The 23,783-nt window shown below is 45.7% G+C and overlaps 8 protein-coding genes across 10 annotated transcripts; 5 read left to right on the top strand and 3 right to left on the bottom strand.

The window, feature by feature from the left end:
* The first annotated feature begins 1,336 nt into the window (after nucleotides 1–1,336).
* On the top strand, nucleotides 1,337–3,529 carry LOC117583601 (major heat shock 70 kDa protein Ab). Its single transcript, XM_034271994.1, has one exon. The coding sequence runs from the start codon at nucleotides 1,529–1,531 to the stop codon at nucleotides 3,455–3,457; it is 1,929 nt and encodes a 642-aa protein (XP_034127885.1). The 5' UTR covers nucleotides 1,337–1,528; the 3' UTR covers nucleotides 3,458–3,529.
* Nucleotides 3,530–4,131: 602 nt separating this feature from the next.
* LOC117583599 (protein VAC14 homolog) lies at nucleotides 4,132–6,895 on the top strand. The gene is made up of 9 exons (XM_034271993.1): nucleotides 4,132–4,293; nucleotides 4,377–4,527; nucleotides 4,610–4,840; nucleotides 4,906–5,371; nucleotides 5,446–5,772; nucleotides 5,826–5,934; nucleotides 5,994–6,290; nucleotides 6,347–6,589; nucleotides 6,655–6,895. Exons 1-9 carry the CDS (start codon nucleotides 4,196–4,198, stop codon nucleotides 6,788–6,790), a joined length of 2,058 nt encoding a protein of 685 aa, XP_034127884.1. The 5' UTR covers nucleotides 4,132–4,195; the 3' UTR covers nucleotides 6,791–6,895.
* Nucleotides 6,896–6,909: 14 nt separating this feature from the next.
* Nucleotides 6,910–8,892, bottom strand: LOC117583602 (DNA-directed RNA polymerase III subunit RPC3). 2 transcript variants are annotated; one of them, XM_034271995.1, is made up of 6 exons: nucleotides 8,525–8,883; nucleotides 7,960–8,461; nucleotides 7,788–7,893; nucleotides 7,375–7,724; nucleotides 7,143–7,310; nucleotides 6,910–7,085 (listed from the first exon to the last, which is right to left on the bottom strand). In XM_034271995.1, the coding sequence occupies exons 1-6, from the start codon at nucleotides 8,797–8,799 to the stop codon at nucleotides 6,918–6,920; spliced, it is 1,569 nt and encodes a 522-aa protein (XP_034127886.1). In that variant the 5' UTR covers nucleotides 8,800–8,883; the 3' UTR covers nucleotides 6,910–6,917. The 2 variants fall into 2 exon arrangements, 1 of the variants encoding a protein (XP_034127886.1); XR_004573802.1 differs by lacking the exons at nucleotides 6,910–7,085; nucleotides 7,143–7,310 and having other exon boundaries at nucleotides 7,585–7,724; nucleotides 7,956–8,461; nucleotides 8,525–8,892.
* Nucleotides 8,893–9,152: 260 nt separating this feature from the next.
* LOC117583604 (F-box only protein 9) lies at nucleotides 9,153–10,898 on the top strand. The gene is made up of 3 exons (XM_034271998.1): nucleotides 9,153–9,414; nucleotides 9,476–10,156; nucleotides 10,212–10,898. The coding sequence occupies exons 2-3, from the start codon at nucleotides 9,489–9,491 to the stop codon at nucleotides 10,861–10,863; spliced, it is 1,320 nt and encodes a 439-aa protein (XP_034127889.1). The 5' UTR covers nucleotides 9,153–9,414; nucleotides 9,476–9,488; the 3' UTR covers nucleotides 10,864–10,898.
* An 18-nt stretch (nucleotides 10,899–10,916) lies between these two features.
* Nucleotides 10,917–12,776, bottom strand: LOC117583603 (programmed cell death protein 2-like). The gene is made up of 3 exons (XM_034271996.1): nucleotides 12,650–12,776; nucleotides 11,446–12,554; nucleotides 10,917–11,379 (listed from the first exon to the last, which is right to left on the bottom strand). Exons 1-3 carry the CDS (start codon nucleotides 12,755–12,757, stop codon nucleotides 11,124–11,126), a joined length of 1,473 nt encoding a protein of 490 aa, XP_034127887.1. The 5' UTR covers nucleotides 12,758–12,776; the 3' UTR covers nucleotides 10,917–11,123.
* A 1,653-nt stretch (nucleotides 12,777–14,429) lies between these two features.
* On the top strand, nucleotides 14,430–16,428 carry LOC117583687 (60S ribosomal protein L4). The gene is made up of 4 exons (XM_034272163.1): nucleotides 14,430–14,587; nucleotides 14,806–14,986; nucleotides 15,055–15,425; nucleotides 15,685–16,428. Exons 1-4 carry the CDS (start codon nucleotides 14,585–14,587, stop codon nucleotides 16,333–16,335), a joined length of 1,206 nt encoding a protein of 401 aa, XP_034128054.1. The 5' UTR covers nucleotides 14,430–14,584; the 3' UTR covers nucleotides 16,336–16,428.
* A 699-nt stretch (nucleotides 16,429–17,127) lies between these two features.
* On the top strand, nucleotides 17,128–23,636 carry LOC117583682 (glycerol-3-phosphate acyltransferase 1, mitochondrial). 2 transcript variants are annotated; one of them, XM_034272156.1, is made up of 8 exons: nucleotides 17,128–17,686; nucleotides 20,001–20,115; nucleotides 20,578–20,742; nucleotides 20,812–21,800; nucleotides 21,869–22,173; nucleotides 22,236–22,570; nucleotides 22,634–22,955; nucleotides 23,015–23,636. In XM_034272156.1, the coding sequence occupies exons 1-8, from the start codon at nucleotides 17,574–17,576 to the stop codon at nucleotides 23,224–23,226; spliced, it is 2,556 nt and encodes an 851-aa protein (XP_034128047.1). In that variant the 5' UTR covers nucleotides 17,128–17,573; the 3' UTR covers nucleotides 23,227–23,636. The 2 variants fall into 2 exon arrangements, with proteins under 2 accessions (XP_034128047.1, XP_034128048.1); XM_034272157.1 differs by lacking the exons at nucleotides 17,128–17,686; nucleotides 20,001–20,115 and adding an exon at nucleotides 20,347–20,498.
* On the bottom strand, nucleotides 17,855–19,481 carry LOC117583691 (RING finger protein nenya). The gene has a single exon (XM_034272168.1). It carries the CDS (start codon nucleotides 19,418–19,420, stop codon nucleotides 18,740–18,742), a length of 681 nt encoding a protein of 226 aa, XP_034128059.1. The 5' UTR covers nucleotides 19,421–19,481; the 3' UTR covers nucleotides 17,855–18,739.
* Nucleotides 23,637–23,783: the final 147 nt, after the last annotated feature.

The raw sequence follows: 23,783 nt of genomic DNA, 5'->3' as shown, positions 1-23,783 counted from the left end.
TTTATTTGGCAGAGAAAGAGCTAAATAACAAAACACAAATTTTAGCGCCAGCCTTATTTTAATGCAAGAGAAATTTATGTTGGATTGCAGATTCGTATGTTTGTTTGTGTGTACATAATTCATCATAATCATAATGATATCTGCCTATGTATATTCCGTTAATTAAACATCTAACATGAACATCTTAACAACAGAGTACTGTTACTCATCAGCATACAATAGCAAATTTAGGCTGAACAAACATAATCTTCCGACAATGGATTATAAGTTCAAGGTAAAATTAAATGTTAAACGAAGTCCCCAACTAAATGAACATATGTACATACCATACGCACTTACATTTTTCTCGAGAGACAATGAAGTGAATAAAAGAACAAAATATTGCTTTAAGTTGGTGGCCTACTTTCTCTCCTGGCAGTACATGCCTTTCACTAAATCTAAATAAGATCCATTTTTAAATGCTGATAAATGCTATGCCGTCTCCCCTTACCGACGAGGGGATTGCTTATTTTCGGGTCAGTGGAACCTGGTTAAGAAGCCACAATACATATTTATGTCTTGTATATGTATTGTACCTGTTGTATGTAGATCTGTACAGCAGAAATCAAACTTTTTTTTGCGTTAAAATAAGGCTGGCGCTAAAATTTGTGTTTTGTTATTTAGCTCTTTCTGTGCAAAATAAAGTGTCCAGAAATTGGAATCACCACAAGAACAAGGTGGTCCTAATTTTCGAGATTCTTTTGTATTTCGAATATGAATTTCGCATTCCTTGAGGGTCTGCTGAAGATCTTTTACTGTGGGGGGAACTACCCGCACCAGCAGCTTATGCCTGAAGATCTACAGATATGTAATATGTACATATATAAATATGCACAAAAATACATAAAATTGATCTCCTTACTGATTTTCATTTAACTAATCCATTCATTTAATAATAACAATGCCAAATCAAAAGTATCTTTATTTGGCCGTACATTTCTCCTGATTTGTTCCATCGAAATTTCTGGATTCCCAAATAAAACGGTTTGTTGTGGTAGGTCAAGTATGTACATTGGCAGAGAGAAAAGTCGAGAAATTTCGTTCACAATTCACCCTCTCTTCCAACACAAACCCATTGTGCTCTCTCTGCTTCCAGCTTCCAAGACTTGTTGTCTCGCTCTGACGCATGCGATTCAGGGTAACATTCAAGATATTTCTAGAAGAGAGCTCTCGAAGTTTCGCAGCCAGAGCGGCCGGGTATAAATACAGCCGACAGTTTCTCTTCGCAGCAATTCAAACCAAACAAGCGAAGAGAAAACATCTCAAAAGCAAAACAAGCGAAAAACCAAAACTAACTGTGAAAAACAAAGTAAACAGTTTCCTCAATTTGAAAAGAAAAGAAGAAATAAATATAGTAAACCCATTGAGAAGAAAAAACTACTTGCGATAGTAAAAGCGGAAATTAAGAAAAGTTTCAGTACATTTTCAACGCATCAAAAGCATAAACAGAATCAGCAACAGCAACAGTAACAGCAACAACATCAGCAGAATGCCTGCTATTGGTATTGACTTGGGCACCACGTACTCCTGCGTGGGTGTCTACCAGCACGGAAAGGTGGAGATTATTGCCAATGACCAGGGAAACCGGACGACGCCCAGCTATGTGGGATTCACAGAGTCGGAGCGACTGATTGGCGACGCTGCCAAGAACCAGGTGGCGATGAACCCGAAAAACACAGTCTTTGACGCCAAGCGCCTCATTGGCCGCAAGTACGACGATCCCAAGATTGCGGAGGACATCAAGCACTGGCCATTCAAGGTGGTAAGCGATGGAGGCAAGCCCAAGATTGGAGTTGAGTTCAAGGGCGAACACAAACGCTTTTCCCCGGAGGAGATCAGCTCGATGGTGCTGGTCAAGATGAAGGAGACGGCCGAGGCTTATCTAGGCCAAAGCATCACAGACGCAGTCATCACAGTGCCTGCCTACTTCAACGACTCACAGCGCCAGGCCACGAAAGATGCTGGCCGCATCGCAGGCCTAAACGTGCTCAGAATAGTAAATGAGCCGACGGCGGCCGCGCTGGCCTACGGCCTGGACAAGGATCTGAAGGGTGAGCGCAATGTGCTCATCTTCGACTTGGGCGGTGGCACTTTTGACGTGTCCATCCTGACCATCGACGAGGGATCCCTGTTTGAGGTGCGGGCCACAGCCGGAGACACTCATCTGGGTGGTGAGGACTTTGACAACCGATTGGTCACACACCTGGCAGATGAGTTCAAGCGCAAGTTCAAGAAGGATCTGCGCTCCAACCCACGTGCTCTGCGACGTCTTCGAACGGCGGCCGAGCGGGCCAAGCGCACCCTCTCCTCCAGCACGGAGGCGACCATTGAGATAGATGCGCTGTTCGAGGGACACGACTACTACACCAAGATAAGCCGCGCACGCTTCGAGGAACTGTGCGCCGACCTGTTCAGGAACACATTGCAGCCGGTGGAGAAGGCCCTGACCGATGCCAAGATGGACAAGAGCCAGATCCATGACATCGTACTCGTAGGAGGCTCCACGCGCATTCCGAAAGTGCAGAGCATGCTCCAACAGTTCTTCAACGGAAAGAGCCTCAACCTGTCCATCAATCCAGACGAGGCGGTGGCCTACGGCGCTGCTGTCCAGGCCGCGATCCTCAGTGGCGACCAAAGTGGCAAGATCCAGGACGTGCTGCTGGTGGATGTGGCGCCGCTCTCCCTGGGCATAGAGACTGCGGGCGGAGTGATGACGAAGCTGATCGAGCGCAACTGCCGCATTCCCTCAAAGCAGACCAAGACATTCTCCACGTACGCCGACAACCAGCCCGGAGTGTCTATCCAGGTGTACGAGGGCGAGCGTGCGATGACCAAAGACAACAACGCTCTGGGCACCTTCGAGCTGTCGGGAATTCCGCCAGCACCACGAGGAGTGCCTCAGATCGAAGTCACTTTCGACCTGGACGCCAACGGCATCCTCAACGTCACTGCCAAGGAAATGAGCACGGGCAAGGCCAAGAACATTACCATACAGAACGACAAGGGTCGCCTATCCCAAGCCGACATCGACCGCATGGTGAACGAGGCAGAGCGCTACGCCGACGAGGATGAGAAGCAGCGCCAGCGCATATCCTCACGCAACAGCCTGGAGGGCTATGTCTTCAACGTGAAGCAGGCCGTGGAACAGGCATCCGATAAGCTGAGCGAGGCCGATAAAGCATCCATACTGGAGAAGTGCGACGAGGCCATCAAGTGGCTGGACATGAACACCACCGCCGAGAAGGAGGAGTTCGACCACAAGATGGAGGAGCTCTCCAAGCACTGTTCCCCGATAATGACAAAGATGCATCAGCAGGGAGCTGGGGCGCAAGGTCCAGCGACTGGAGCCAGCAACTGTGGTCAGCAGGCGGGTGGATTCGGTGGCTACTCTGGACCCACCGTCGAGGAGGTTGACTAAGGATCGTAGTCAGACCTCGAAGCCATAGAGGAGATATTTACATTGAATTATTTCATAGTTCATATTATGTTTGACTGATAAGATTGTTTAGCGATATTTGGTATTAGAATGTGTAGTATTAGCTTCTCGAATTATTTTAGTTTTATGTTAACAACAAATTTAAATTCCTAAGTTAAAGAAAGGTATAAAATAAACCATAATATTATTTTAAAGAACTCTCACATCTTTTTGATTTTGGTTTTAATTTTGCGGGTTCCAGTAAGGATAGAAAACCAAGCAAGAGATATATTTGTCTCGCTCACACTGCGTTCTTGGCAGTAAGGTTGATTGGCGGCAGTAGTCCAACGGAAAAATGTGCGCCCAACAGCACAAAACAAATCAATTTGTGTTGGAGATTGTGATTTGTGATATTTTTAGTTTTAGCCTTATTTTGCAAATAATATTGCATATAAAATCCAATAAAAAGAAGTGATAAAAAAACCAATCGTATGCAGAATTGGTTCAACAATCGTATAAAATTATAGTTTTAGCGCTGAGAATCTTAAATAGCTGGTAATATTAAGCAGAATATCAAAACAGAGTAAAATGTTTTTGGATATACGGTATAGAATGAAAATTAAAAGGTTTATATTTATATTTCTGAGGGTGTGGCGGTATATTTTGTCGATAAGTCAGCGGTCATACTGTTCGCAACCGCCTACAATTGTTATTAAAAAGTTTAAAATTTGGTTTTAAACAATGGAGCCACCCTATGCACCGTTGAGCGAATCCTGCGCTAAGGCGCTGGGTGACAAGGTGTACGAGAAACGGAAATTGGCCTCGCAAGAGATCGAAAAGTACGTAGAAACCAAACTGATTCGTCACGACTTATCAAAACATTTTCACCGGACTCTGTTGCACTCACTGCATTACCATGAAGAATGGTGACGGAATTCAACCACAAGAACAACTCGGGGCAGATTCGTAAACTCATTGAGGTGCTGTCCAATGACTATGCCACATCACGGGACGCAAATCGACGCAAAGGGGCTCTTATCGGACTGGCAGCCACTGGCGTAGGGCTGGGAAAGGTATGTTTTTGTTTATTAGTCATGGAACAAACAAGTCGCAGAACAAAAACCTGGTACATAAATTTTTACTGATTGTTTTCAGGACTCGGATAAGTACGTCAATGAGCTTGTGACGCCCATACTGAATTGCCTTTCCGATCCAGATTTGCGCGTTCGTTACTTTGCCTGTGAATCGCTGTACAATGTGGTCAAGGTAGCCCGATCCGCTATTATACCCTTCTTCCCAGAGCTATTCGGTGCACTCTCCCGACTAGTGACTGACTCTGATCAAATGGTGAAGGATGGCAGCGAGCTGCTGGATCGTTTGCTAAAGGTAAGCTTTGGATTGCATTGCTTTAGTAGTCGCCGAATAACTTTTCAAGTGTCCTTACAATAAAGGATATTGTTACAGAATCCTCACAGACCTTCAACCTGGAGGCTTTCATTCCACTGCTTAGAGAGCACATCTACGTGAAGGATGCGTTTGGGCGCCAATATGTAATCTCATGGATATCGATCTTGAATGCGGTCCCAGACATCAATATGGTCAACTATCTGACAGAGATTCTGGATGGTCTGTTCGTCATGCTCGAGGATAACACACCCGAAATACAACGCATGTGCGAGACGACGATCAGCCAGTTTCTGAAGTCAATACGCAACGACTCGTCTTCGGTGCGCATGGAGGACACCATCAACACGCTGATCACCCACGCCCAGTTGCCCAACGAACTGATCAAGTCGATTGCTATCACCTGGATACGAGAATTCGTGCAAATATTTGGCCCAAATGTATTGCCCTTTGCTGGTGGTATATTCACGGCCATTCTGCCCTGCCTCGAATACAATGTGGAATCGAAACGCAGTAAGAAGCATTCGATTTGGTAGCGTGGAAGGTTTAACAGCCTTTTATTTTTTCTTTCTTTTCTTTCTGGTTAGGCATCAAGGAGTGCGCCGTGTCAGTGAACAGCTCGATGATGCGACTCGTCTCCACCAAGGAACTCAAAACGCAGACCATTGCCAAGATTGACTTGCGTTCGATTATGGACGTGCTATCGCAGTACCTCACGCATAATTCAATGCACACAAAGATCGCTGTGCTGAAATGGATGCATCATTTGTTTACCAATTTTCCCAATGAAATGTCCATGCATGCCAGCAATTTAAATAATAATCTCCTGTCCACGCTAGCCGACAACTCTGATGAGGTGGTGCTCCAAAGTCTATCAGTTCTGGCTGAGATTGTTAACTCGCAGGACACAAGGGGTGAGCACAAAATCAAGCCATAACTTATACATTTTACGATGTTTCTTTTGTAGATTTAAATGACTTCAACAAGACACATTATCGCAAGTTTTTGCTGAGCTTATTGAACCTATTTAGTGAAGAGAAATTAATTTTGGAGAACAGAGCTAGCCTGATCATTAGGTAATTTATTCTTGGCCCTCAAATGTGCAATTAAAATTAACTGGGTGTCCATTCAACAGGAATCTCTGTGTGCTGCTGAATGCTGAATACATTTATCGCACATTTGCAGAGATCATTGCAGAGGAGGTGCCCAATTTGAAGTTTGCCTCCACTGTGGTGCGCCTGCTTAATATTATCCTATTGACCTCCACGGAGTTGTTCGAGTTGCGTACGAGCTTGCGGAACATATCCAACGTAAAGTCTGCCGATCTGTTTCAGTGTCTCTACAAGAGTTGGGCTCACTGCCCCGTGTCCACGCTGTCGCTGTGCTTGCTGGCGCAAAGCTATCAACATGTCGCCCAACTGGTCGTATTATTGTAAGTTACTTTGGCATATCCACACAACCCTTTGGCTTACCATTTCTCCACTCAAGTGGTGACGTTGAGGTGACCCTGGAACTGCTGAACGAACTGGATAAACTTGTGCAGTTGATCGAATCGCCAATATTTGCACCACTGCGACTGACGCTCGTATCGAAGGCGAACAATGGCGCCGATGCACAATATTTGGCGCACGCTCTGTTCGGGATTCTCATGCTGTTGCCGCAAACGGAGGCCTTCGACACGCTTCGCAACCGTTTGCAGTGTGTGCCCAACTATTGGGGCCAGGATCGCATGTAAGTTGATTGAATATACACCAACTTGTAGCTACTTACATCACTGTTTCCTATCTTTTCCTTAGCGATGAGCGAAACTCGCTGGAGTACAAAAGCGGGATCGATTTTGATGCTCTGGAACAGCACTTTATCAAATTGCAAAAGGCACACCGGGAACAGCGGATCGTGCATCGAAAGCGTAGCGTAATTACGCCGGAATAATACCCCACTTTAAGCATTTTATATTTAAATAGCCTGTGATTAATCGTGCAGTCAGTTCAATCGCATTTTTGTGTATTTTAAAAAACAAGAAATCCCCGAAACTAAGTCTTTGTTTGCTCTTCGATTATTATTTATATTTTCCAATGCCCGTTGGTAAAATTGTACAATGATGCTGATACATTTGCAGCAGGAAGATGGTTTGGTCCATGGTCAGTTCAGCCTTCGACAAGGTCTTTATACGGTGTTTGACCTTATTAAGGATCTCCACTTCTGGTGGTGTGAATGTTTCCACAATCTGAAACACAAAGCGTAAGACTTTTTTTGTATTGGTAGTAGGAAGGCCTAGAGTTACCTCAGCTATGTATTCGTCAGATTCTCCGCGTTCCTTCATGGTCTCCACTATGCTGTCCAGTCTTTGTGATTTTTCTATAAGACCCTTGTGCTCATTCTTCTCAAAGTTTGAACGCTCAATGGTGTTATAGAGCGACTTGTAGCAAATGTCCAGTAACATTCTCACAGACTACAATTAGAACGTTAGAAAATAATTTATTATGAATCTGTTAAAAGTGTCTTAATGGTCTTACATCTTTTTCCTTGATCTGAAAAAGATAAAACGCCTTTGCCAGACCATTGCCACCGCCACCAGCTTTCTTGATCGCCTTGACGTGTATAAACTGTTCCTGGAACAAATTGTAGGCAAGCGACTTGGCTTCCTTGGCTGGAATCATGGCCTCTTTTTGTAGATCCTCTTGCTCTATAAACTTCTTGAAACGTATTACTCGAAATATGCGTGCCGCCTTCGAACTAAAACGCTCAGTAATCACAGACTCGATGCACGCAAAGGCAAGCGATTGAAATGCGTGCTCCATATCCACAACATACAGTCCGCCGCCCATGTCACCCACTCTGCGCAGGAAGCCAAGGGAGTCGTCAGCTAAAATGGTTCAACAAAATATGTTACACACATATGCAAATCTCTCTGACAGATTGATAATACTTAATAAACTTATGTACTGATCCAAGTGCTTCATAAGATCCAGATTGTTTGATTTCTTCTCGATTGTCTGCTTTATGTCAACAAATGTGATTTGGTTCGAAAGTTTCTGTGGGTAGCAATAAAGGAACTATTTTTATGCGTGCTTTAAGACAATATAAAACTCTGTACCCACGCGCTGCCAAGGATCCGTTGTCTTGTACATTATCTTCAATATGAAGCGAAAGCACTCGGAAGCATTTTCACCCAGCTTGCGTTCGATGGAGTCTATCATAATGGAGTCCCGAAAGTCCTGATGGAAGCGGTCATAGTTGATGTTCCAAATCATGGTACTGTCGCCGGCTTCTGCCAATGTGGCCTCGCCTCTGCGGATCTTCTCTATCAGCTGAAGATCAATGTTGGGATGCCGGAAATAGTCGCACTCGTTGCTCTCAAACTTTGGCATCACCTCATCCTGCTCTTCCGACAATATTAGCTCCGGCCTCTTTATAATGTAATGATCGGTTATCATTTGAAGAAATGTGTTGCGGTAGGACTCGGCACCATCCGACTTTGTGTCTCCCTCTGATAGACACTTGATCAATATAGCGCTCGCGGTATCCGAGCCAGCGTTGACCAGCTCCTCTGCAATGGATGCACCAACGTTTCCATACTTCGTTTGCACCATATGTATGTAACTGAAAGGAGTTCTGGCTAGTTTTTTAAATGCCGTATTTTGTGGTGTGATGTCTATAGCTCACCGCGGGTAACGCAGCAGGCAGAGAATATCTTGGCGCCTAAGAGAGTATTCTGGCACAAATGGATTCAACTTGGATGCTTCGAAGCTCACCAAACGAAACTTAATTAGCACCGACAGTGCTAGTCCCACCTCCTTGCGGGAAAACTTTGTGGCGTTTGCGATTTGCGACAAGGTCCGCGTGGTCGCCGAAAACAAACAGTCCGACACCGCCTGCGACACTTTTCCGAAGCACTGCTCCACAATCGCAGAGCACAGGTGAGCGTAGTCCGCAGACATAATTGCTATAGTAATTTCCTTTGATTGTTTTAAAATTCGATTCGTGCGGCTGGACAATAACAAACAAAAAACCACCTCGTTGAATTCAGCTGTTTCGATATCGATAGAACGTTCGAACAAGTGATCGTTCATGGACACTGATTTCTGCTGACCTGTAATTCTGCTCATCGCTACATGGCAGGGCGGCAAACCCATCAAACTATATATTTACAACATATTTAAATGTTCAGATAACTAAAAATATTATTATTCCAAGCTTTTCGGTGATTAAATGCGCTTAATTCGAGCGATATAATATATCGATGGACACATCGCGCAATTCGAAAATCATCGTCTCGATACCGTAGTACCATTCGGTACCATTACATTCACCGAAAAAACAACATAGTTTTACAGATAAAGTTACCGTTTTATCTAATTAAATTTAATCTTAGGGGTCTTACCAATGGCCACATGTTGCACCCAGTCGAAAACTACATCAAGATTCTGGGGTGAAACCCGCGGCCACTATCAGCAATACGCGCGGCCCTTCATTATAAATACAGTTCTCGCCAACATCTTTTTCTCGGTTTCATCTTCCAAGGGGTCCAGGAACAAATACTAAAAATCTTTCAGGTTAGAAATTGCGTCAGGATTAAGTGGCGATTTATGTATAACTTATTTCTATTACCTGCACAGTGTCTGCAACTATGTCGGACGTGGATTCAGAGACAGAGTCTCAAGGTCAGGGCGTAAGTGCTCTCGATGAGTTTCGCGAGAGTTGGCAGCGGGAGCTACAAGTGCAGGCGGAGCACACACAGGCGGACACCGGTTCAACTGTACATGCCAGTGAGGCTGATCTCCTGCAGGCCAAAGCGGAGAGTCTGTACCGCACGGCCGTGCAGCTGGAGCAGAGAGGCAAGGTCTACGACGCAATACCTTTCTACCGCAAAGCCACGCAGATTGTGCCCGATATTGAGTTCAAGTTCTATGAGCAGCAGAAACTAAACAATGAGGTCAACAAAAAGTATCACAATCTGGCCAACGACTTCTCCAAGCAACTTGATCTCGGGCAGCAGCAGGCCGAAGGGACAGAAGGCGACCACAAGTTGATTGACAACTTGTATGAAAAGTTCCAGCATGATCTACGCCAAGATAGTGCGTACAAAGGCAAGCTAATGGCATCTAGCCGCGACCCCGGTGTTCTCTCCACCGGACTACACATCTCTGATTTGCCGCCCGAAATTGTGATGCGAATTCTGCGCTGGGTGGTATCCTCCCAGCTGGATATGCGCTCACTGGAACAATGCTCCGCTGTCTGCAAAGGCTTCTATGTGTATGCACGCGACGAGGAGCTCTGGCGACTGGCATGTGTAAAGTAGGTCCATGCATGCACATTTTATGCTCACATCTAATAATCTGTTTGCTTGCAGAGTTTGGGGCCACAGCATTGGTACTTTGGATGCCCAAGATGCTGAGAATTCCACCGTCTACTACTCCTGGCGCGACATGTTTATTCGGCGGGAAAGAGTTAACTTCAGCGGATGTTACATCAGCAAGACCACGTACCTGAGAATGGGCGAGAACAGTTTCCAGGACCAATTCTATCGACCTGTCCAGCTGGTGGAGTATTATCGCTATATTCGATTTATGCCCGATGGCAAGGTTCTCATGATGACCAGCGCCGACGAGCCAGCGCAGGGTGTCACCAAGATACGGAATGTGCACAACATACGTCCAGATGTTTTGCGTGGTCGCTACCGGCTCTTTGGTGACACAGTGACTCTGGTGCTGCAAAAATCATCACAGTCGAGGCCAACCACAGGGCATCTGCGCCAGAGACGTGGCAGCGTCATGCCTTTGGACGAGGACTCGAATGCCACGCAGTTTCTGATTGAGCTGCGCATCAGCCACTCACCCAAGCGTCGCTGCGCCCAGTTGGTCTGGTCGCACTACGCGCTGGTGCAGAAACGCAACAAGGTGGACACCAGCTCGGAGTTTGACCTGACGGAAGCAAAATATCCATCGCTGTGGTTCTCGCCTGTCAAGAGCTATCACCTAGACGCCGATGCACCATTGGTATAAGCTATAATAAACGTTCCTGTAAGAATGGAAATAAAGCAAACAACACCTTCGAGTGGAGTGGAAATAACGAGATATCTTTAGCAACTATCTTTCATCGGCATGTCTAAAAGCGTACAACGTTCTTAACGACTAGAGCATAAAATCTTCCTAGGACAATTGAGAAGCTTAGCTTTCCCCCCTCTTCTATTACGTGAATGCAGTTTGCGTTTAAAATGTTCCTTTCTCTGCGACTAGCAGCTACAGCGTGAGTGGGTGGCAATCTAAGATTCGGACTGCACAACTATTTGCTCGTACCGCATCAGGTCGGGTGTATCCCAGCAACTCTTGAGGCAAGTGAAGACCAGCACGTTGCCGTACTCAATGGGTACATTGCAGCCATTGTGCTGGAATCGTAGCTTGGGAATCAGCGTGGGTAGCAGCTGCACCTCACAAATGGTTTCGCCCTTGCAGTTCTGACACTTGGGCAGAGGATCGTTAAGCGGTGCCACCAGCAATGGCAGCGCATCTCGGGAATACCTGTTATAAGAATTTATGGTTATTATTCATATTTATAAAGAGCAATGTTTTCTGGGATGTATTTACCTCAGTACTTGGCCCGGATTTTGCTGAATGGTTGTTATAAAATTGTGAAATATAATATCGCCATGGGCGGGCAATGCTTTCTCATAAGACTCGTGATCATCACACGGCTCGCCGGACGATGAGGCACCACCACCACCAGCCATTGGGGAATGTGCAGGGTCGTCATCCCTCAGCTTATACTCCTGATAAAGGTCACGAATGTGATCCATGGATAAGGTGCCGCCGTAGTTGTCAAACTCCTCCACCTTGACCTTGCTCTCAACATCCACGGCAATGAAGTAGGACTTAAGGGTGAGATCCTTGATCTGGGAGAGGGGTCCCAGGGTGGCCGGTATTGAGGTGTGCTTAAGCAAAGCGATCAAGTCTCGTTCCGGCTTCTTTGGTGTATCAACGAGGACGACATCATTTTCGGGACCTTCAATTTCGGCACAAATCGTTGCCGTTGCACCAGCGCCAGCAACGTCCACCACACTGGGAGCTGCCGCTGCTGCACAGTTTGCATTTGGATCCTCATCTGCATTCTGGGGCGAGTTCATGTCGATTTGATTGAAGCCACAAACCAACTCATTTTCCACAGATGTGCTCTCGTCTTCGTCGTCTTCATCGTCACCAATCTTGACTTGTTCCTGCTTCACACATTCCTCCATATCCATTCCTCCCTTGGCGTACTGCAATGCATTCAGCCTTACATTCCCATTCCGCTCATTCTGCTCGTCGTCGGCTGTCATATCCATAGCCTCGTCCATGCTCTCCGAGACATCGTTGTGCCCGTTGCCACCGCTGCTGCCTTCAGTGTCGCCCCAATCATCGGCTCCACTGCACCAGTTCACTGGTCCACTGGATTTGGCCTTCTTCTTATACTTGGCAGGCGCTGCCGTTGTCTTGGCCGATTGCTCAGAAATCACATCAAACTGATTGTCCAAGTGCTGGGTGCGGACACACACCCAGCTCTTGGGGTTTTGCGAACAGGCGGGGCTCACACACCCGAACACATAGAGATTACGATGAAACTGAGATCGATCCAACGGCGCGTACATTTGCACTATCAACGGACGCACCGTACCGCACAGCGGGCAGGCGGGCACCGTAACCTCATGCCTGGGCCAGTCCTGTGTGTAAAAATCAATTTTAATTATCAACGCTCTTGGCCTCGGGGGCCCCAGCCACAGTTACATGTGCTGTGCCTTCTGAGTGAGTTACTTACGGGCAGGCCACCTATTTTGTTGGTGCTGCTATTCAGTAATTGCTCCTGTTTAATGGTAATCTCCTCATCTTCGTATCCCAGGTACACCGTCGACTTATTCTTGGCCATTTTGTAAAGGCTCTTAACACTAAAACAATAATTGAATCCGTTAGAAAAATCAATTAGAAGTAGTTTAAACACATTTTTTTTGGATTGTATATCTTACGACTTTTTATTTTACAAATTTGTATTTCAATGTTCCATTAAAATCACCCCTGGAAGCATAGGTGATTTGTGTTCAGTATGTAAATGTATGTAACATGTAGAGACACATGTAAGATGTATGAAACATGTATGAAAAACTGCGCGCGCAAAACAATAAGATAAGAAACTCTATTGTTTTCCTGAAAGGGAAACATAAGTAAATATTATAATAAGCTCGGAGTGGTTTGGGGTGCAGCTCTTCTATCTTTACAACATAATTGGGGGTAAGCTTCGGTTTATACATTGTAATTACTCCTTTCTTTAGCTAAGGAACACCGGATAATAATGATGCTTACGCCAAATGAGCGCAAACGGCTTATGGTCGGGAGCAACTAGTAATTTGTATAAGTAAAATGAATTTGTAGACTCGGTCGAACCAGCTTGGCTTTTTACTTAGAGATTTTGATTCCGAACTGGTTGCGAGGAGTTGCGGAAACAGATGAAAAAATCATTATTATCACCGGCTATCACTGGCTAATCACCGATTTCTTAGATTTTCTTTCTTTTGTTTTATTTGTATATTATCACCTACAAGAGAGGGAACAGTGTTCCTCCGCAAAGCAATCTTTGTCTCTCGTCTTATACCAGAAGCCACACCGAAAGATGTCAAACTACATCTAAGCTCTAATCTCAAATCGCCGCCTGATAACTTCATTATAACTAAATTTCTAATCATTCAAAATTCTTCTTCCCGATTCTCTTGTAACCGTCTGCATGGCCTGAGCACACTATTTTGCATGAATTCAACCAATGGGTAATACTTAGAAATCTGAACTGGGACTACCGAATACCGATATACGTGGATTGACATAATTTTAGAAATATAAATATTTAATTTATATTTACATTTATTACTCTTGTTATTCCTTAATAAACAGTTAATTCTTAATTGAAAATAAATAAATTATATATTCTATATATTTTCCATATTCCAAAATGAATATATTTTATTTTTTTTTTTTTATATTCAGTTTTATTAGTTGTCTCATTAGTTTTTCAAATTCCCTTCGCAAAGGAAAAGTGCTTTTAAATTCCCTTAACAAACCAAGGGAGCTTTCATGGTGCGAAATTTGCACCAAAAATTAAGGTAAATACGTCACAAAAATTCCAGTGGCGCCAGGTAAATTACACGGCGATTTCATCCCCCTTGATTTATTTCATACAAACGAAATCGTTCATGTCATGTTACATGAATCCTTCAACAGGTGCGAAAAAGGTGGGAGCTTTGAAAAGTTCGTCCTTTCTTACCTACTTGCCATACCTTGCGGCCACATGCCAAAGAGAGGATTTTCAGCAAAGAGAGGATTAGGTCAGCAAAAGAGCAAAATACTCTCTCCTCTCTCTTCTCATCGAGCACAGAAATATACCTAAAATAATATACGTTCACACTTACATATACATCACTATTTCTCGATTTTGATGTTCTATTGTAATCTCTCCTCTTGGCCATTTTACATGTTTTTAGCAACTATCGATCTTTTTGTGCGATCATTACTCACAACTATCGACTGTAATACGATAACTCCATTTGACAGTTGAGTATTGCAACCCTGCCAAAAAAGGCGTTTTCCAGCACTTTTCGGCCATTTCCGGCAGCTCTCTTTCTTTCTTCGTTCTTCTTAATAAAAAGAGGACGGTATCTGCATTTGCAGAATCTTTAATACCATTTATTGGGCTTAAAAATCAACAAACATGGTGAGAAAGTGTGCAACATAAGTGCGTGGGCCGCCGCAAGCTTCATTAGCATGGGTTTTACACACAAAGCAGTGCGAAAACAGTGAAATTGTGTTGTGAAATTCAGCCTAACCTCCACGTGTTGTGTGGTTGAGTGTGGTGTAGTGTGCGGCGGTGGTGGTGTGCCATGTTATGGTTTTGGACACGTTTAAACGGACGCTTTTGGTTTATGTTTACAGAGCTTAGGCAACGCCAGGCCATTGGTCTCCGTGTACACGGAAAAGAATGAGGCTGCCAAGGATAAGAACATCTGCCTGCCAGCGGTGTTTAAGGCACCCATCCGTCCGGATGTGGTCAACGAGGTGCACCAGCTGCTGCGCCGCAACAACCGCCAGCCGTACGCCGTGAGCGAGCTTGCTGGTAAGTGGCTGACATCTGAATGCTTGACGTAAACAAGGAAAATAATTTTGTGTTTTTGTTTTGTTCAGGTCACCAAACTTCTGCCGAGTCCTGGGGTACAGGCCGTGCCGTCGCACGTATTCCCCGTGTCCGTGGTGGTGGTACTCACCGCTCCGGCCAGGGTGCCTTCGGCAACATGTGCCGTGGTGGACGCATGTTCGCCCCCACCAAGACCTACCGTCGCTGGCACCGCAAGGTGAATGTCAACCAGCGTCGCTACGCTCTGGTATCGGCCATCGCCGCCTCCGGCGTGCCCGCCCTCGTGCAGTCCAAGGGTCACATCATCGACGGTGTCTCCGAGTTCCCATTGGTAGTCTCCGATGAAGTCCAGAAGCTGCAGAAGACCAAGCAGGCTGTCATCTTCCTGCGTCGCCTGAAGATCTGGGCTGACATCCAGAAGGTGGGTACAAAGTCAAATCAAATCCAACCCAATTCAGCAACGTGTAAACAACTGACTTGTGACTGATTGTCAGTTTGTTTACGGGCTCCTTGGAGCATTGATGCGTTGCCAGAACAACTGCTCTCCTAGGCGTTACGAGTGTAACCTGATTCAAAGTTGCAAACGTTTGCAGTGGAGGGCCACAGCCCACCTTTAGCATGTACTCTAGCTAACAAATAAGTATTTTAAAACTAATTTGCTTTTTTGTGACCTTTCACAGGTGTACAAGTCGCAGCGCTTCCGTGCTGGCCGTGGTACCATGCGCGACCGTCGCCGCGTTGCCCGCCGTGGTCCCCTGGTCGTCTACCACAAGGACGAGGGTCTGCGAAAGGCGTTCCGCAACATCCCCGGCATCGAGACCATCAATGTCGACAAGCTGAACCTGCTGAAGCTCGCCCCAGGAGGTCATGTCGGTCGCTTTGTCATCTGGACCGAGTCTGCGTTCTCGCGCCTGAACGATCTGTTCGGCACCTGGAAGAAGCCAGCCACCTTGAAGAAGGGCTACAATCTGCCCCAGCCCAAGATGGCCAACACTGACTTGTCCCGTCTGCTGAAGTCGGAGGAGATCCGCAAGGTTCTGCGCGATCCCCGCAAGCGCGTGTTCCGCAGCGTCCGCCGCCTGAACCCATTGACCAACGTGCGCCAGCTGATCAAGCTGAACCCATACGCCGAGGTGTTGAAGCGCCGTGCCGCTTTGGCTGCCGAGAAGCGCACCGTAGCAAAGGTTTTGGCCAAGGCCAAGAAACAGAACGTCGAGCTGGCCAAGTCGCACTTCGCCAATGTCGCCACAAAGGCTGCCGCCAACCGCGCCAAGCTCCTGGCTGCCCGCAAGAAGAAGGTCGCCGCCAAGAAGCCAGCGGCCAAGAAGTAAACTTACTTTCCCCCAAGTAATGCAGACACACTCTTTTATATAATAAATAACAAAAGTTGTATGAATTTTATTCATAATACAGTGCGAAAGTAATTACTGATTAAACTATTTAGTCTTAGGCCATAAGTATTTACTTTTGCTCTCACTCCCTCTCTCTTCTGTTGAGAGAAGCCATCAGTATCAGGTTGTTATCAGCCATGCCCGCACCACGACCACTCTATGTGCCAGCACACTTTGGTGATAACGCCAGCATCAGCTGCCTTCGGGATGCCACGGAATCGGCTGTGGTTATCTTCGTGCAGCGCCGATCTTGGTCATCGTATATAGAAGTACACTCGTAACATATGTATGTGGCATGTGTAGGGCCTAGCGCATACATACTTACTGTCACACGTTAATTGGCATTTAATTAAGCGTCAACCGTGGACGGCCACTGTTATTCCACTGTGTTCACTCGAACCGCTCGGTCCGACGCTCCTCTGTCGCGCATAAAGCACCGTCCTCAGCACAAAGGCAAAAGAAAGGACGCGAATTTTATTCAATTAACTACGAAACAGCGAGAAAAGTACACACTCGAGGGCGAGGGCGACTAGCAGAGTGAAAACCGGTTTAAAAGACTGCACAAGTCCAGCTGTTTAAGCAATTATTTCTGCGCTGCGGTTTAGTGGATGCTACTAGCCAAAAGGTGCTTCTAGCTGTCATCGTATCGTCTCATCTCGTGCCGGAGAAATTAAAACAATATAAAATAAAAACCAAAACCGGAATAAAGCAAAACACACTCGCAGAATCATACGATATTTTTTTTTGCATGCCGAATGGCGGGTCGCGACACTACGGGCGATGTCTGGTTATATTTCGAGTAGAACGCAATAATACAACCCCCACCATCATAGGAAGGGAGCGGAGAGGAGGAAAGCTATCAGAAAGCATCAGCGAGAGCGGGAGAGAGAGTGAGAGTGAGGAGAGAGCGTCGTCGCTGGAACAACGCTCAATGCGCGCCGTTTTGTTATTGTTTGTTCAGCAGCAATCGGTACGACACGGCATCATATCATCTACAATATTTTGCACCCATTGGGCGATAATTAACTAGGAAGGGACGCTGGCTTACATCTCTGGACACTGGACCACATCTACACTGAGACACCACGCACTTCCGATCACTTGGCCAGCGGCTGATTGAATACATATTTCGTTGAAGCCGCACGAAGGCAAGACAAGGCAAGGGAAGCAGCATAACCATGCTATCGACTGTCTTGAACTTTGCCCAGCGTGTCGCTGAGATTTCTTTGCTCGGCGGCATAGAGATTGCATCAGTTGCACTCATCGTCTACTATGTGTTTGCGAAAACGAGGTGAGTGTTGGTGGCTGTGGGCTGTGGATGGAAGCCAAATAAATCCAAATAGTAATACCTACTGTACATATGTACATATGTATGTGATATGTATTGTACATATGTACATATGTATGTGATATGTATTGTATGTATGTACATATGTATGCATGTTCCTCTTCTGCCAAGTTCAAGTAATGTGCTCTGTGACGCAGGTGGGCAGAAGAAGCGCCGTTATTTATAGTAGCGAACGTGGGGTCGTGCGGGGTGGACTATCCAATGCATGCTAAATGGGCATGTTGTTTATATTGTCGCCGAGCAGGTGGTTGCCGCACCGTCTGACTCACATCGCTAGCCCTTCCGTCTGCATATTTTATTTCGCGCAAGCCACAAATGTAAATTTCCGCTTATCATCCACGTGCCAACAATACGCCGGTTGCGGGTTTAAACGAAGGAGTGAGGCTGTGAGAATGCTCTGGGGATCATCTCGTTTTGATTTTACCTGTCATGGTACTTTTCCTTCCTGCTTTCCCAGTGCAGGGGCTCTGCCCCCGTCTTTGTTGCAACAACTGCGTGATAGCAACAATCCAATACAATCCGTTCGAATACTTGCGGAATACTCTTGGCAACCATTATCGTAATTAAAAAGTGTATTTTCCATATGTGTGTAGATTGTGGACTGTAAAATTAGCGCTCAATTATCTGATTAGGACTTCGGAATTACTCGTATTATTATTTACGTTTCTGGATGTTTAATCGGGCAGTAAAGCTATCTCGCATTCGCCCCCCGCCATAAACCCATCTCGTTGGAGAGTCACAAAGAGTAGTACGCGTAGGCCTTGTGAAGTACCGCATCTGATATCGGTAGAAAGGCTTCTAAAATTGGCTTGGAACCATAAATATTGCTCCTAATCGAATGTCACGCCAGGTCGACTACGCCCGCAGCGTTCCTGCACAGTATATTTAGAGCACAAAAACACTTGGCTTATCCCATAAGAAATTTTCCAGAGCATGAGATGATATTTTGTAATGTTTCCGACTAACGACCTATGAATACACTACACTTCTATAAAATTACATTTGAATATTTTGGTCATGGCTATGGCTGGATGAACGATGCATCGATGTGGACATTGGATTATGCTTTGATTTCTTTGTTCCAAAGTCTACTTCCGAGTCCAAGCAGAAACTCTCCAACAAGTCATCCGATAGCGTGGTCTCTGACGTAGTGTGGTCCGAGGGAGTTCGGGGACGGCTACGGCTACGACTGCCGCCTGCAGTGTATTCTCTTGAACTTAAGCTGCCGTCCAAGCTGTCCACCCCCGGACGTTCGTGAAATGCAATGTACTCGCGTAGTTCGGCGATGCGTTTCTTCTCCACCTTTGTTTGCTGATTCAGCTGAGCCTCCATTTTGGTGTAGCCGTCCAGCTTCAGATGCAAGTCGTTATATCGCTCCTCTCTGCGCAAGAAATGAAGGTTGTCGAATGCTCTTTGCTCGCTCTGGAACTTGCTTATCTTCCGGTAGAGCTGGAGAAATTTGGTGGGATCCTGAAAGTAGTTAGCCACACTGATGGGCATGTCCCGACTAATGTTGATTGTCTGCAGTTGGTGCCCGCACATTGGGCACTTCTTTTCGGCAGCATAGCCTGCGAGGCAGGTGCCGCAGATAATGTGATGACATCGCGTCAATTGGAATGGAATGGTCGGCTCGATATCTCGTCTCTTCGAACACTTGTTGCAGTGCACACGAAACATTGCGCACTTTCTTAAGATTTAGTTAACTTTTGAATGGCGTGGTTTTATGTAGAATGGAGAATTCTAACGGATCTTGATATCTGCAATGATGTGGCAGCACAGCTATCCTAAGACATCATCTGGTAGCACTGTTTCAGCGGCAAAATTCAAAGTTTGGCGACATTTATCTGGTTTATGTGCGTTTTTATAATTTTTTTTAGTAGCAACACAAAGTAGCATCAGCTGATTTTTCATTTTGATGATTCCATCCATCAATCCAACAATGGCGGCGCAAAGTTCAATTCTGTGCCATATTTTATGAGCAACTATACACTTATCAGCAGCGCTACCACAAGCACTTACTTTAAAATGTACATATACTAACTTTAATTCACACATGTACATACATTTGTACATACACATGTGCAGAAGAATGTATAGGCTATTGAACTCAAACACAGTTGGACTGTAGACCTCCTGTGCAATCGAAAGAGGTGTTGTATATTTAATTGCGAGCTACTGATTTGAAGCAATCGGTGGTTAATTGGAGACCAAGTAGATTGCAATATAATAATTGATAATTGATAATTTTGTTGTGCAGGGCACCCATCATTATTGCCAACTTGTTTCCCAATTTGAATCTGAGCTATCGCACGTCTTTGGGGAAGATCAACACCATTCGCAGCGATCTTTTGGTAACGCTGCGTTCAACGAATGTAAGTTTTGCAACCACCCATCAATCACAGTCATCATTTTAACCCTACCTCAGTTCAAAGCTGTGACGCAAATGCATTATCAGTGCATTGATAACGAATTTCCATTCAATGAATTACAAATAATGGGAAAGATTTTGCTCTAGATTTGAATTTATATGCTACTGCGTTGCCACCTAGTCCCCCACCGGCAATAACAAGACCTGTCGCAATCGATAGCCGCACTCCCTATCGGCTCTCGATTGGTTGCAATAAAAAGCCGGGCGCTGCTTCGCGCAAGAAATGTTATAATTCTAGCTTAGAATTCATATTACTGGCAGTGTGTAACAAAGAATCTCATATTTGTAATGGCATTGGATGGATTTCAAGCTCGTGGCTGGTTCGAGGTAACATTTCATTCACGAACATCAAATATATGCACGGCAATTGCATCACCGCGGTGTTCTCTGATCGTTCTCGTTGTAGGAGCCAACAGTGCAAAGCTCCGTCGCACATGGCATTGGCACCCAGAACATGCTGGAGCTGACGCCGCATGCGGGCTATAAACCGTTTAAAGGATACTTTGATTGGGGCGTGATCTTCCCCTATGTCGCACAGGTATTTCGCAGCGAGAAGTTCGAATACCGACAGGTAAGCGTCGCGTCGCAGTTTCCACCAATAATAAATAACCTAAATACACACATCCCACGCATTCTGCAGGTTACCGAAATTGTTCACAATGATCCGGCACTCAAACATGCCATTAAACAAGCCGCCGAACAAGCGCTGCGAGAACAACTCTATGCCCAAAACGGTCATCGACTTCTCACGCGTAGCGTTAGCGCTGATCAGGCGGTAGAGGAGGAGGATGAGAGCAAGGGTATATCCTACCATGCGATTTTGCGCAAGCAGGAGCAACGTGCCATCAGCATACTGAAGGAAATGGGCTCAAAACTAAATAATGGCCTGCTTGCATTTACATCTTGGATCCTCTACAAGCTGTTGCCATGCTTCCTGACCGGCGTCGTGACGAACACCAAACAGATTGAAATGCTTAAAACTGCATCGAAGCGGTCGCCCGGCACACCATTGATATTTGTGCCCCTTCATCGCAGTCACTTGGACTACATCATGGTGACCTTTATACTGACCAACAACGATATACGCAGCCCTCTGGTTGCCGCTGGAAATAACCTGCAGATTCCCGTCTTCGGTGGATTGCTTCGTGGTCTTGGGGCCTTTTTCATTAAGCGCAAAATCGATCCCGTGGAGGGCAAGAAGGATGTTTTGTACCGCGCGGCGCTCCACCTATACCTGACCCATGCTTTGAAGCAGGGGCACAATGTTGAGTTCTTTATCGAGGGCGGACGAACGCGCACTGGCAAGCCGTGCATGCCGAAGGGCGGCATCCTCTCTGTGATTGTGAATGCCTTCATGGACGGCAGCATTCCAGATGCTCTCCTAGTGCCCGTTTCGGTCAACTATGAACGCCTCGTCGATGGCAACTTTGTGCGAGAGCAGAAGGGTGAGAAGAAGATACCCGAGTCCTTCAAAAATGCCATTTCGGGCATCTGGAAGGCACTCAACTCCAAGTACGGCCGGATGCGCATTGACTTTAATGAACCATACTCGATACGCGAGCTGGTCAATTCGTTCAACCAAATCGCCCGCGAAGATGGCATTGCCAAGATCTACAAGCCCGCAGCCAGGTACGCGCTGCTAGTTGCCATTTACTTTCGAGTTAATTTTACTTTTTAAATTTGATTTTGATGTGCAGACCGCTGCAACATAACCAATCGACGTCCTCACTGTACGGCACCGATGTGGTGTGCGAAGAGCATCGAAATCTCATTGAAAGCATCTCGCGGCAGGTAGTCTTCGACTGTGCAGCTGCCACATCTGTGATGTCCACGAACGCGCTGGCCTTTCTGCTCCTCACGCGATATCGCCAGGGTGCCGAGGAACAGCTGCTGGCCGCAGCCTTGGATGAATTGCGAAACTCATTGTCTGGCTGCAAGGATATTGGGTTCGCAGGCGAATCCTCACATGTGTTGGAATATGCCTGCGAGCTGCTTGGCACAGGTATCTATTAGTTAGCACCATATAATTTTGAGGTCTCTCTGAATGCAGCTTGATTTCTGTAGGTCTGGTTACCCGCACACGCAACGAGAATGGTCGCATGTTCATTCGTGCGGTCGACTCGGTGGAGAGCTTTATCGAGCTGGCGTACTACTCAAATGCACTGGCCCCGCACTTTGCCCTCAGTTCGATACTGATGACAACTTTCCATTCTCTGCTTGCCAAGTCCCCGGATGCAGCGGCCGTATCTCGCAAGAAGCTGATTGAAGCGTCACTGGAGAACTCCCAGATTTATCGGTACGAGTTCATACTGAACAAACCGACACAAGTATTGGAGCACTTGCTGGAGAAGAATCTGGACGATCTGTTGTTCCGCGATTACCTTCGATTGCCAGAAGAGGTACGATTAAATAGGTTACCGTTCAGCACTAACTTACTTATACATGTGTACGTTCTTCTTTAGGATAAGGACATACCGTTTGAAGACATCCGTAAAGCTAGAAAGCTTGCAAAGCATTTGGACCTCGACGATGATGAGGACCATCTCAGTGGGGATAACAACGAGAATGACGATGACGATGGCGGTCCCCAGCTGCTATACAGAAACGAAACACTTCAGCAGCAACGCAACATATGCGAGGTGCTTGCTCCCTTTGCCTGTACATACTTGACGGTGGCCCAAGCCCTGCAAATACTTCACCGCAACTCCATGCTCGAGTCTGAGTTTATTAACTTTGTGATCTACGAATTGTCCGCCAAAGTGAAGCGCGGAAGCTGCATCTATGGTGAGTGCATTGAGCCAGTCTTGCACTGATCCAAGAAATATCTGATTTCCATTTTTCAGCTGAAAGCATATCAACGGATTCCGTGCGCAACTGTCTGAAGCTTTTAGAGAAATGGTCTGTGATTGAGGTATGCAACCAGCAGGGTATGCGCCTGATCTCTCTCAACACGCTGTACGAGATGTCTCGGGAGAGTCTCAACACGATTGTCAAGAAGATAGGCGCCATTGTGCCAAAATTAAATGATGGCTACTTTAGGATCAACAACCCTTAACAAACGAATGGTTTTGATTTATTTTTGGCACTCGACTCGCTCGACGTTTCTTTTGCTCCACCTCCACCGTGTGGTGTGGTGTGTATAGTGTAAGTATGTATATCCCACTTAAAATTAAAGTGCATACTCCTAGGATCTTACGACTAAAATATGTCTAGTTTTATAGTCATACGAGAGTTATACGATATATATATATGTATGTATACCAAAGTGCTCAGCTTTAAACCGTAGCTAAGCGACAAAACAACCAACGAAATATATGAACAAATTCATTTACATCATTTTTAATATGCATAAAGCGAAACAAAAAACTAAAAAAATGAACAGAAATTAATCTACACTATACTGAACTGATTGATTAAACCTTTATAATTTTTTATGTTAGACAAATAGAACACTTAAAAACATTACACTTTCGTAGCGTGTTTTATTTTTGAAATGATTTTCAAAAATATAGCGAGAACTTTCTGTACTGTGTGAACAATTGCCCGATCTGATATCTCGATAAACGTATCATTTGAGGAATAAATATTCGCTTAATAAACGAGAAGGGGCGT

Source organism: Drosophila guanche, unplaced genomic scaffold, assembly GCF_900245975.1.
Source record: "Drosophila guanche unplaced genomic scaffold, DGUA_6, whole genome shotgun sequence".
Taxonomy (NCBI): Eukaryota; Metazoa; Arthropoda; class Insecta; order Diptera; family Drosophilidae; genus Drosophila; species Drosophila guanche.
This window is presented reverse-complemented; position numbering and strand designations above follow the sequence as displayed.

What these genes read in the sequence shown, in the direction of transcription:
- LOC117583599 (XM_034271993.1), top strand. Translation starts at nt 4,196, where the DNA reads ATGGAGCCACCCTATGCACCGTTGAGCGAATCCTGCGCTAAGGCGCTG. An exon ending in CAATGTGGAATCGAAACGCA is followed by an intron (nt 5,372 to 5,445) that starts GTAAGAAGCATT and finishes CTTTCTGGTTAG; the next exon opens with GCATCAAGGAGTGCGCCGTG. An exon ending in GCCCAACTGGTCGTATTATT is followed by an intron (nt 6,291 to 6,346) that starts GTAAGTTACTTT and finishes TCTCCACTCAAG; the next exon opens with TGGTGACGTTGAGGTGACCC.
- LOC117583602 (XM_034271995.1), bottom strand. Translation starts at nt 8,799, where the DNA reads ATGTCTGCGGACTACGCTCACCTGTGCTCTGCGATTGTGGAGCAGTGC. An exon ending in TGCCTGCTGCGTTACCCGCG is followed by an intron (nt 8,462 to 8,524) that starts GTGAGCTATAGA and finishes AACTCCTTTCAG; the next exon opens with TTACATACATATGGTGCAAA. An exon ending in CAACGGATCCTTGGCAGCGC is followed by an intron (nt 7,894 to 7,959) that starts GTGGGTACAGAG and finishes TGCTACCCACAG; the next exon opens with AAACTTTCGAACCAAATCAC.
- LOC117583691 (XM_034272168.1), bottom strand. Translation starts at nt 19,420, where the DNA reads ATGTTTCGTGTGCACTGCAACAAGTGTTCGAAGAGACGAGATATCGAG.
- LOC117583687 (XM_034272163.1), top strand. An exon ending in CGCCGTGAGCGAGCTTGCTG is followed by an intron (nt 14,987 to 15,054) that starts GTAAGTGGCTGA and finishes TGTTTTGTTCAG; the next exon opens with GTCACCAAACTTCTGCCGAG. An exon ending in TCTGGGCTGACATCCAGAAG is followed by an intron (nt 15,426 to 15,684) that starts GTGGGTACAAAG and finishes GACCTTTCACAG; the next exon opens with GTGTACAAGTCGCAGCGCTT.
- LOC117583604 (XM_034271998.1), top strand. Translation starts at nt 9,489, where the DNA reads ATGTCGGACGTGGATTCAGAGACAGAGTCTCAAGGTCAGGGCGTAAGT. An exon ending in TGGCGACTGGCATGTGTAAA is followed by an intron (nt 10,157 to 10,211) that starts GTAGGTCCATGC and finishes GTTTGCTTGCAG; the next exon opens with AGTTTGGGGCCACAGCATTG.
- LOC117583603 (XM_034271996.1), bottom strand. Translation starts at nt 12,757, where the DNA reads ATGGCCAAGAATAAGTCGACGGTGTACCTGGGATACGAAGATGAGGAG. An exon ending in ACAAAATAGGTGGCCTGCCC is followed by an intron (nt 12,555 to 12,649) that starts GTAAGTAACTCA and finishes TTTTACACACAG; the next exon opens with GACTGGCCCAGGCATGAGGT. An exon ending in AATCCGGGCCAAGTACTGAG is followed by an intron (nt 11,380 to 11,445) that starts GTAAATACATCC and finishes TTCTTATAACAG; the next exon opens with GTATTCCCGAGATGCGCTGC.
- LOC117583601 (XM_034271994.1), top strand. Translation starts at nt 1,529, where the DNA reads ATGCCTGCTATTGGTATTGACTTGGGCACCACGTACTCCTGCGTGGGT.
- LOC117583682 (XM_034272156.1), top strand. Translation starts at nt 17,574, where the DNA reads ATGCTATCGACTGTCTTGAACTTTGCCCAGCGTGTCGCTGAGATTTCT. An exon ending in TATGTGTTTGCGAAAACGAG is followed by an intron (nt 17,687 to 20,000) that starts GTGAGTGTTGGT and finishes TTTGTTGTGCAG; the next exon opens with GGCACCCATCATTATTGCCA. An exon ending in ATCTACAAGCCCGCAGCCAG is followed by an intron (nt 21,801 to 21,868) that starts GTACGCGCTGCT and finishes TTTGATGTGCAG; the next exon opens with ACCGCTGCAACATAACCAAT.